General features: G+C 33.4%; 1 protein-coding gene and 1 pseudogene across 1 annotated transcript; both read right to left on the reverse strand.

Annotated features, from left to right (window-relative positions):
- Positions 1-1,253: 1,253 nt before the first annotated feature.
- LOC142635303 (ADP,ATP carrier protein, mitochondrial-like) lies at positions 1,254-3,346 on the reverse strand (annotated as a pseudogene).
- Positions 3,347-3,471: 125 nt separating this feature from the next.
- On the reverse strand, positions 3,472-4,153 carry LOC142639141 (uncharacterized). Its single transcript, XM_075813255.1, has one exon. The coding sequence runs from the start codon at positions 4,072-4,074 to the stop codon at positions 3,598-3,600; it is 477 nt and encodes a 158-aa protein (XP_075669370.1). The 5' UTR covers positions 4,075-4,153; the 3' UTR covers positions 3,472-3,597.
- Positions 4,154-11,939: the final 7,786 nt, after the last annotated feature.

Raw genomic sequence — 11,939 nt, forward strand, 5'->3', positions numbered from 1 at the left:
TATCCCTAAAAAGAAAAAAGTCCAAGAAAAATTTTATTTAACTAAACTTTTGAAGAGATGTAGCTTGCAACATTGATAATGAAATTATTATATGACGATTAAAAAATAAAAATGTTTGTAGAAAAAAATTGTAAAATTTTATGTATTTGTGTGTTTTTTTTTTTTTTGGTCAATGTATAAAGTTCTATTTTTATTAGATTATGTATAATTTAAGTTTTTTAATAATCACTCTCAAAAAAATTCTTGAAACCACCATTACTGATGGGTCATGGCCCATGGGGTGGTGGCTTGGTCGTGGTGGCGTGGGTTGTGGTAGGCATGGATTTTATGGGGTGGGCGTGGGTTGTGGGTTGTGGGATGTGTGGATTTGGAGTGGTTCAGAATTTTGGTTGTGGGTTGTTGTGGTATGGTGGTGGTCGATGTGTGAGTTTTAGCAGTGATGTTGGTTGTGTGGGTTGGAATGCGATTGTTTGAGTTTGATGTTGGCTGTGCGGGTCGGAATGTGGCTGCGTAAGTTTTATTTTTTTGATATTTTTCAATTTTTTCTTCGTATCCCAAATTGGGTGTATCATAATGACTGAATCCTTCTCCTGTCTATTCAGGCTTGGTTACGTGAGTTCAATTGTATGTTTACCATTCAGCTTAATCCAAAGCACAATATCTAATGCTTGAATTGATTAGTTTTGTCTTCTTTTGCTTCTTTTGACCCAAAGCACAATACCATTCAGCTTGATCCAAAGAAGCTTTATAGCAATAAACGTTCTCTAATGATCTGTGTATTAATTAATCGTCGAAGTGTGGAACTAGTCCTAACTCTCCTAAGCAGAGCCATATGCAATGGCAGATTCTCACACCAATAAGAAATCATTGCAACTTTCAATATCACATTTCTGTCAACACCAATCAAGAAGAAACTTTCAAAATTGATAAATTTAGCTAGTGCTAGAACACTTGCAGGCAAAATCATTCCTCACAGAGGTTGTGAATCACTTCAAGTTGCCAAATGTAATGAAATCCGGCACCCAGTGACCCAAATGAAGTTTAAAACTAGTAAACTAGTCTTAAAGTTCAATATACTTCTTTCAAGACTCATTCTGCACTGAGTTTAAATGTATAACTCAGTGAAAGAGCACTCATCAAAAATAAAATCCCACACATTTTTTTAGTTAATAACAAATAATATTGCTATAGAGGGAATGCACATGTTAAAAGTTTCTCAGGGGAGCATCAATTCTCATTCAAAAACTCAGATGCAAGTACTCAAAAGATGTAACAGATCATTGACTAAGAAAAATATTTCGATATGAAAGACAAAGTATTAGACGATCTAATGCTATTAAGCTTCCAGTAGATGTATTGATTTCAAGTGGTGGTAATTTGAGTATCCAATTTTTAGAAGTCAGCGCATTACGAACTCATTTGTTTACTATGGGGAAGAGGTTAAGCCCAGACTCATAAACCTAAGTACTATTGTTTTACTCCCTATAATATTATATTACAGCAGACCTTTCTCAGACTGTCAACAGAAACTCTAATTGTAAAGAAAATCTATATCATTGTTCCCCTCAGAAGAGAAATTTCTGCGTGGGCCTCCACCACCATTGCCCCCAGTCCTTCTTACCATACGTCCATTTACTGGCGAGAGTTGATGCAGATTGACCACCACCAGCCGATCCATTCCTCTTTGCAGACAGACCATCAGCAGCAGAATTAGACTTTCTTTGTGGACAAATAATCCTGCACTCTTGTGACAAAAACAGTAAAAATAGCAGCTAAAGTTAATGTTTCGAGGATGCATGCACCTCTATCCTTATAAAGGGACTTAACACCCTCATTCCTGATAATCTCTGCAAATGCATGCATTGAACTCTGATACTTAACAACTTATCCAGAGGTCATCATCATCCTCCTACTTACAGTGTCCAATGGATAAGTTGCCATCTTTTGACAAACTGCAACTCCCACTGCCATTACTGATGAAGCCAAGAAGTCTTCCTGCAAAAACAGCAAGTGTAATTCAACATAATTCTGTGTCATGAATGGATTGCTATTTCACACTTATCAGCAATAGCAAAACCTTTTAAAAAAAATCTCTGAATTACATGAAATGAAGATGCCACTTAGAAAATTAAAATTAAAAATATTGGGAAAGCCAAATGTAACCAAAAGCAAAAGAGAGAGTGATAGGAATTTGACAAGAAACACTTGGAAAAAATAAATCAAGGGTGACCTTGTTTGTAAAAAAGCAATGCATGCTGAGTATAGGGGTTATGAATGTCATCAAGGAAATAACCCCAATGACACTAAATTCTCATGTTTGCACTGACCTGCGAGCGGAACCTGAGTAACATGAGGATGACATGTATGCCAAAGTGGACCCCATTACTTAATAAGTTTTTACAACATGAGATAGCAAATCCACAGTACAGTCCAGCAATGCCATCTGCTCTTATAGCTTTTTTGTAGACATCAATCAAACCTTTGAATTGCCTTTCTTCAATCTTATTGCTTGTCTTGATATCATTGGCTAGGCGAGTCTGGGCATAATCCAGGGGATAAACAACAAAATGAGAAGCTAAATTAGCAAAAATTCCTCCTCCCAAGCCTCCGAGTAACCATTTCCAGTAGCCATCTTTGTCTTTCTTGAAATTGGTTAAAGTCAGAAAATAGTTGTTAAGGCCAAAGCTTATTACCTGTTGTACATATAAATACTGGATTTAATATACAAGATTAAGATGAGACAAAGAAGAAATAAACAACAAAAACATCTACAAATTTCTAATGATCAAAATCAAGTTTAAGAAGCGCAGTTAATGGACAAATAAGTTATAAAAGAAAAAATTGCTGAAAATTTACTCTAAAGGAAACGTCGCTGATGACACTAGGGATGTAGCCTCTCCAAAGGGATATGAAGCCTTCATTACTGATTGTTCTGGCAAAGCGGTTCACAACTCCTTTATAAGGCTTAGGTAGTCTACCTGACTTGATCATCTCATCTTGGCACTGGATCAGGAGTTTCACTCTCCCAATTGGAGCAGTTAGCACCCCAAAAAGAACACAGAATGATACCAAAAATATACGAGATGGATAAGCAGACTTATCAGTGGAGCTCTTACAAATACTGGTAGCAGAGGTGAAGCAAGATAGGAGGCAGAGCTAGCATATGCTGGCAGCAAAGTTTTGTGCAATATGTCCACCAGCACTGAGAATGTTTTGATACAATTATACTACTGTCCACTCCAGAGAGCATCAGCTTATGGTGCAATCAGCAATGACATTGCCTATGGTAAGACTAAACAATTGGATTTGCATATGGCCTGATGTGTATAGAAATTCTTACGTTCATTTATAATTGGCATAAAATAAAAATCTGTACCCTATTCGAAATCTCTAAACACAAAATTAAGGCCTTTTTTCCCAATTCAAATACCATAACCAAAATTATATGCACAGCAACAGTTATACAGTTACAGGTAAACGATCCAATTCCTCATTCCTCAACCAACAACAGAAATTTCAATTACAATTACAAATACAAAAATAAAGAGACCGAAATCAAGATCAAAATGTACCGACAGTCAACAATCACCGTCGATCTCAACCACCATGACGTTCCTTCTCAATTTCTTGCCTATGTCTCTCGGCGAGCTTTTCGAGAGCCGATTCAACAGCATCTTGACCACCAAGAAGCAACCGGGTCACGATTTCCGGGTCGGTCTCGAACCGGGCAGCTTCGAACTCCTTCCGGGCGTTCTCTCTCAGTATGTCTCGCCACAGGAAGCCCCGCGAATCGGTCCACGTGAAGAACCGGGAAGCCCTGAGGATGTCCCTGTAGAGACTCAGTGCCTCGCGCCGAGTGCTGGTGAGTCGGCGACGATTTAGCAACTCGGCCTCTTCGTCGTCAAGGATAGGTTTTTGTTCCTTCGCCAAGTGACGGTCCAAGAGCTCTTCAAGGGTGTCAGGTCCGTTATGCAGGAGCCGGCGGATACAAACGACGTCGCAGCGAGCTATGAGGTTTTTCAAAGGAATCATCGATACGCTTCGCCATTTTTGCAGCTTCGTAATGGCTATCATTCTCACTCTCTCTCTCTCTCTCTGATTGCGTTTTGAGCGACAGTATGTGATTAATGTGGCATTTTTTTTTTTTTTTTTTTTTGAGAATCCGATTAATGTGGCATTTGGAGAAATATGTTGGGCCTATTAGGCTGGATGGGCTTATATTATAGGCCAGTGTAGGCCAAAATGGCCCAATACCACAATTTTTAGAAATTTTTAGCAAAAATATACTGTTTTGAAACTAAATAGGGAAATACCACTTTTATGGTACTCGAGTTTGCCAAACTTGAGTACCATTTGGAACTCGAGTTTAAGACACTCGAGTTCCTAGAAGTTTTTCCACCGTGGCACTGCTGAGGTGGAAATTTGGCGAATAAAAAAAATAATGTGATACTCGAGCTTGGTATACTCGAGTACCATGCAACACAATACTCGAGTATAACAGGCTCGAGTAGCTTTTGTAAATAAAATGTTGTTTATTTTATTTCTACAGTACTCGAGCTCACCAAGCTCCAGTACCTTGTAACTTTTTTTTTTTTTTTGAATTATCGACAAATAAACATAAACATAAAATGTTGTTTATTTTATTTCTACAGTACTCGAGCTCACCAAGCTCGAGTACCTTGTAACTTTTTTTTTTTTTTGGATTATCGACAAATAAACATAAACATAAAATGTTGTTTATTTTATTTCTACAGTACTCGAGCTCACCAAGCTCAAATACCTTGTAACTTTTATTTATTTTTTTTTTTTTTTGGGACTATCGACAAATAAACATAAACATAAAATGCTGTTTATTTTATTTCTACAGTACTTCAGCTCACTAAGCTCGAATACCTTGTAACTTTTCTTTTCTTTTCTTTTTTTTGGGACTATCGACAAATAAACATAAACATAAAAATAAGTAGTTTTTTTATGTATTTATTTATTTAAATAGAAGCATTGTAAAATACAGAGATTTTAATTTCAAAATATGAATTTAATTTCTACATTAAGTAAAACTGTTCACTGTTTTCTCATAAAAATTGTTAACTCTCTTTTTTGAGTAAATTATTTTTTGTTCACTATTTAAAAAATTGTTCGCTGTTTTCTCATAAAACACCTAGTAAAATCGTGTTTTCTAAATTTAAACGCCAAATCTGAATGCTTTTTCATGTTTGAATTTCACAATAATCGAATCTATTTTTCTGCATTAATAAAATCTACTTCTACATTAATAAAATTTTCTCTCTGCACATCATGTTTACTGTATATTCGAATATGCTTACTGCATTCATAAAATTTGTTTTTTGCATTAAGTAAAACTGTTCCCTGTTTTCTCATAAAAATTGTTCACTATTTTCTGCATAAACTATTTCTAGCATTCTGCATAAAATTATTTTATGTTCAACATTATTTAAAAAATTGTTCACTCACTTTTCTGCGTAAATTATTTTTTGTTCACTATTTAAAAAATTGTTTGTTGTTTTCTCATAAAACACCTAGTGAAATCGTGTTTTCTAAATTTAAACGCCAAATCTGAATGCTTTTTCATGTTTGAATTTCACAATAATCGAATCTATTTTTCTGCATTGATAAAATCTACTTCTACATTAATAAAATTTTCTCTCTGCACATCATATTTACTGTATATTCGAATCTGATTACTGCATTCATAAAATCTTTTTTTTGCATTAAGTAAAACTGTTCATTGTTTTCTCATAAAAATTGTTCATTGTTTTCTACATAAATTGTTTTAGCATTGGCGCGATTATTGCACTTAAATGGTTTTTGTGTTTTTTTTTTTTTTTAATATGTAACCATATGAATAATGGACAAACTCCATGAAAGAAAAATGAGTGATTCGTATAAATCACCTAATGGTAAGTGCCTCAAATAATTCAAATTTGTGAAAAAGTTCGAATTAGTTGAATGTAGAAATTTGGGAAAAATCAATGGAAAATCAATGAACGTACCAAATCGTGAATGTGTACATAAAATGTACAAATAGTCTAGACTTGTTGAGAAATTTGACTTCATTGAAAGTACAAAATAATGAAAATTTAATGGAAAAGTATGTACGTTAGATGTACAAATCGTATGAATTTGTTTAAAAATTTGAATTCGTTGAATGTACAAAACCGTGAAAGCTCAAGAAAAAATAGTGTACATTAGATGTACAGATAATACGAATTTGTTGAAAAATTCAAATTCGTTGAGTGTGTAAAATCGTGAAAATTCAAATGAAAATTGAAGAACATTCCAAATTAAGTAAACTCAATGGAAAATTAATTACATTAGATGTATAGATCATCCAAATTTGTTTCCAAATTTGAAGTTGACAAATGTACAAAATTGTGAAAATTCAATTTAAAACTGTTTACTAATGTACTGATCATCTTGATTTGATGAAAATTTCAAAATTGTTGAATGAACAAAATCGTGTAAACTCAATGGAAAATCAAAGAACGTACCAAATCATTGAGCAGCACATGTAGCACTGCAAACATCAGTGTAGCAATGGTGGACAGCTCACCCCCAAAATTGATGCAAAAACTTTCCAGGGATGTTCTGCATCCTTGAAAATGGTGCATTACAAAGGGTTGCATATTTGTGTATTCATGTGAGTGTGGATGGGTACTTCTGGTCAGGGCTCAATAGTACCGAGCTGTTGAACAACACATGTAGAACTGTTTACTACTTTGGTCATTTTCAAGGATGCTACTCGAAATGCTCTTCCCATAATCTGTGACTACTGGTTAGAAGTAATAGCACATGGGCATTTCTGGTCAGGGCTCAACAAGTAATGTACAATAAATCTAATTTGGGTGATAAGTGTTATGTGTGTAACATTTCAAATTACACAAACAGAATATTGGAAACATCAACATATCTAACTGGAGGCATTTCACTTCCTAAGGTGTTTCCTACATTACAAAGCAGAGGACATTGTCCAACCAAAGCACAAGAATCATATGTAGCAACAAAGAACAGCAGGGAAAAAATGAGCAAGTGATTTCATATAAACTTAGCCAAAACTAATGAACAGTTAATCTTTAGATTTGCAAAAGTTGAATATACATAATCATCAGTTGTCAAACATTAACAACAATATTTTGTATTGCACATAACGTGTAGACATTAACAACAACGTTTAATGTTCGTAAGTAGAAATTTTTGGAAATCATCATTACTTGAATCTGAGAAGTCTGAAATATCTCTTTCATCATCTAACGCAGTAACTTCATTAATAGACTTGATGGCTCGCTCTTGCGCCTTCCCCTTTAGATGCTTCCTAGCTTTTTGGATTGCATGAAAACGGGCTAATCGCCTTTGCATTTGATTGTTCTCTTGTTCAAGACGAGCAAGTATGTTAGCAGGTTCATCTCTAGGTAACTCAGCTGAGCGTGCCTTAGGAACTCCTAACCCATGCCATCGACAATACACCTCCAACTCACACCTCTTCTCGTATAGGATTGACCATGGTGGTTCTGCTACGGTGAACTCTATTGCGGTGGTATCTGTACTTAGTTTTGTAGGTTTGCCGACCATGATATGCCCGACACTTCCAAGACTCTCGTACGTGTATATTGGCATATTAAGGAAATCTCTCTTCTTTCCAACCCATTTCCCTCCATAGTGGTCTGTGTATGTCTGTAATTATTGATTTGCTAGAACTTGTGATAATCCATTTGTTAAAGTAGATCTAAACTTGTTTCACATTATACAATTTGATGTTGAGGTGTTGCGACTCATAACTTAGTCAATCTATGAAATTATTGGGGGTAGAAATAAGATCATTATTGTGGTGCATTTATAACCTCATTTCATATTCCAAGCATTATAATTTCAGTTATTAGGGCTTGTCATGTCAATACAGGCTAGAAAAACACTACATGAACAGGATTTTAAATGTTCCCAATGTCACAATGAGATTTGAAAATGTGGGCGATAGTTGCAGTGTTCTTGAACAGAGAATCATATTTAATTGACATAGTGCTATGTCCCTGGCACCAGGGTACGATTATTCATATATTTAAGTATTCTCATGAATGTGGATGATATGGCTGAACAGTGTGTGAAATCGTGCCGAGCTGTTGAGCAGCATGTGTGAAACAGTGGCGTCTATTGGCACATGTGGTTCGTATGACTACAGTTGGTGCTACAGCAACGGGCTAGTGACGTGTTTTCAAAAAACTACTCATGCCACAGTTGGTGCTACATCATGTTTTCTGCATAAATTATTCACTGTTCATTAGGTGTTTTATGATCCACATGCTCTAATACCAATGACTACCCAGGAGAGAGCATAACGGTAATATGGAAGCAGAAACAATGATAAAATAGATAATAAACAAGAAAATAGCAAAATAGATATATTCAAAATAAGGTTAAAATGATGGAATATGAAAACAAAAACTAGTAAAATCTTACTTGAATAAAAACTTCAGTCTTTGATAAACTTGAAAACAAACTACTGTCTTTGATACAAGCTTGAAAATAAAACTGTCTGAAGAGAAAGGTTACAAGATTACAAGATGGGGAGAGAGTTCAAAAGTCTTTCTGAGGGAGAGGGAAGGCTATTACAAAAGGCTTTCTAAAACTTGGAACTTAAAAGCTTAGAATCTTAGAAACTTAGAAACTTGTCTTCTGTCTTCGTAGTGCGTCTCTTTTATAGGTGAAATGAATCATGGTAAAGTAATCTGAGTAGGTAAATTTAACTCAAGTTAATCTGTCGATGGTATGGAAATTAGTACTAATGAGTAATAGTCTGTTTGCATCTGTTTGGGAATCTTTCAGATCTTGGGAATCTATCAAATCTCTTTTTACCCATGCTAGTAAATAGTAGTAATTTTTGAACATCTGTCTGTATCTGTTTGGACTGTCTTGATTTCTCTAAAAGCTATTCACGCGTGTTGGTGAATAGTGATCAGTCGCCGGTGAATAGTGATCTATCTGTCTGTCTTTCAATCTGTATCATTCTAGGATCCTTAACAATCTTTCTTTTCCCAAATAGCCTCCTTGCTGAAGGTATTGGACCATATACGGTTATCCTATTTGTGTAACTATATAAGTAGAAGCCTCTGTCTAATTTTTTCTATATCTCATAAATCTTATTACTCATGAAATTAGACCATCTTGAGCTAGAGCATCCGGATCATCAAGTGGTAAATAAGTATCTCCTGTATACCAGTTGTATTCAAGGATACAACCCCAATCATGAATAACAGCCAAAATGTGTACTGGCCAAGCTTCCATATAATAACTACTATCCCAAGTAGGAAGAGTACTCCAAATAGTGATCTTCATATAATTAAGTCCTCCAATCTGTGCGGCTACTTCTTGGATGACTTTGGGAAATAAACTAATTTGAATGCCAGCTTGTCATGCAGACTTTATTGTGAAATTTTTGAAAAAATATTTTGTCCATAACTTGCATTAAGAGAGGTAATTAAAACATATATATATATATATATATATATATATATATATATATATCTTATCTTTTTTGGTAATTTACAACTCAAACCGCCACTTTTATAAGTATTAGCCAAACGCTCAACTTTGTCAAAAAGCATTTTTTGATAGTTTTTACCAAACATACTACTTAAAGAACTGTTTGAAAAAGCTGAACCAAACTCACCTTAGTAAAACTAATAGATTGTGGTTTTTTAGTCCTTTGAACCCATTTTTTTTTTTTTTTGGAATTACACTTTACCCACCTATGATTTGTCTCAAATTTAACTTACCCACGCATGGTTTCATTTTTTACACTTAACCCATTTTTGACATTTAGCTAGAAAATAATTCTAAGATTATGTAATAATAACTCATTTAGTTATAATTTCTCAAAAAAATATATAAAGAAAATTCAGGATTAAAGCCATGCAATACATGGAATTTTCACTAGTATCTTTTATAAATTTAAGCATTATAAAACATTTCATCCACACTTTAAGGGTATCATTTGATTCATTTCTTTCAATTTAAATTTTGAACGAATCCTTCTATATATATATATATATATATATATATATATATATATATATATATATATATATAATCATTCTATTACACTTCTTCCAAAATGGCAAAATGATAGATAGTTTGATAGCCATCCAAACGCATCACAAAACAAATATTTTTTTTTTAATGAAAAACAAAAATCTTTTTTAAAAAAATCTTTTAAATATCGTAGGACATTTCACTTTTGTTATGTTTTTAGTTGATACCACTTCTATTTCTTGCAAAGTGACATTGTCTAGAAGTTCTTGTTCCACGTGTAATAGACAATTTATTTAATTCAGTGTTAATTGTAGCTATGTATCTTATTAGACTTTGTTTCATAAAATTGCTAAAGAAACATGACTTTTTCTATACCTCTTGTTTCAAATTTATTTGACTTTCCTCTACTAATGGTTACGTTCTAATGTCAACTCGTACTTTTGATTGGAAGATTATTGCATATATTAAGCCTATGTGAGCGGACTCTGATTGGACCAGATATTGTGTATTGTTCCCCATTCAGCAATCAGCTAGAAAATCTTTTGGTTTCTAAAGCATGGAAGCAATAGGCAGTAGAAATCTAAAAGAGACATTTAGCACTTATATTGCATTAAATTTTGTAGAAATACAATGTAGCTTAGTATGAAAATAATACACATGAAAAATACTTACAAAAAATTATGAGAATGACATTATAATGTAATTAAAAATGTGCAATTCCTAGTGTTTGTACAATGCAGTTGTTCAATACTAATGATTAGGTACCCAGGCCATGAGTATGAAAGAAGTTGTAGTACAATCTGCAAGCTAGCCAGCTTTAAAAGACTACAATGGGAGGTGTATGCATCCCTGTAAAAGTAGATTTGTACTTTCTCAACAAGTCTAGACTATTTGTACATCTTATGTACACCTTCACGATTTGGTACGTTCATTGATTTTCCATCGATTTTTCCCGAATTTCTACATTCAACTAATTCGAACTTTTTTACAAATTCGAATTATTTGAGGCACTTACCATTAGGTGATTTATATGAATCACTCATTTTTCATTCATGGAGTTTGTCCATTATTCATATGGTTACATATTTAAAAAAACACAAAAACCATTTAAGAGAAATAACCGCGCCAAAGCTAAAAATAGTTTATGCAGAAACAGTGAACAATTTTTATGAGAAAATAGTGAACAGTTTTACTTAATGCAAAAAAAAAAAAAAAAAAAAAAAAAAAAAAAAGATTTTATGAATGCAGTAAGCAGATTTGAATATACAGTAAACTTGATGTGCAGAGAGAAAATTATATTAATGTAAAAACATATTTATAAATGCAGAAAAATAGATTCGATTATTGTGAAATTCAAACATGAAAAAGCATTCAGATTTGGCGTTTAAATTTAGAAAACACGATTTCACTAGGTGTTTTATGAGAAAACAGCGAACAATTTTTTAGATAGTGAACAAAAAATAATTTACGCAGAAAAGTGAGTGAACAATTTTTTAAATAATGCTAAACAGAAAATAATTTTATGCAGAATGCTAGAAATAGTTTATGCAGAAAACAGTGAACAATTTTTATGAAAAAACAGTGAACAGTTTTATTTAATGCAAAAAACAAATTTTATGAATGCAGTAAGCAGATTCGAATATACAGTAAACATGATGTGTAGAGAGAAAATTTTATTAATGTAGAAGTAGATTTTATCAATGCAGAAAAATAGATTCAATTATTGTGAAATTCAAACATGAAAAAGCATTCAGATTTGGCGTTTAAATTTAGAAAACACGATTTTACTAGGTGTTTTATGAGAAAACAGCGAACAATTTTTTAAATAGTGAACAGAAAATAATTTACACAAAAAAAAGAGTGAACAATTTTTATGAGAAAACAGTGAACAGTTTTAC

Source organism: Castanea sativa, chromosome 1, assembly GCF_040712315.1.
Source record: "Castanea sativa cultivar Marrone di Chiusa Pesio chromosome 1, ASM4071231v1".
Classification (NCBI taxonomy): Eukaryota; Viridiplantae; Streptophyta; class Magnoliopsida; order Fagales; family Fagaceae; genus Castanea; species Castanea sativa.

What these genes read in the sequence shown, in the direction of transcription:
- LOC142639141 (XM_075813255.1), bottom strand. Translation starts at nt 4,074, where the DNA reads ATGATAGCCATTACGAAGCTGCAAAAATGGCGAAGCGTATCGATGATT.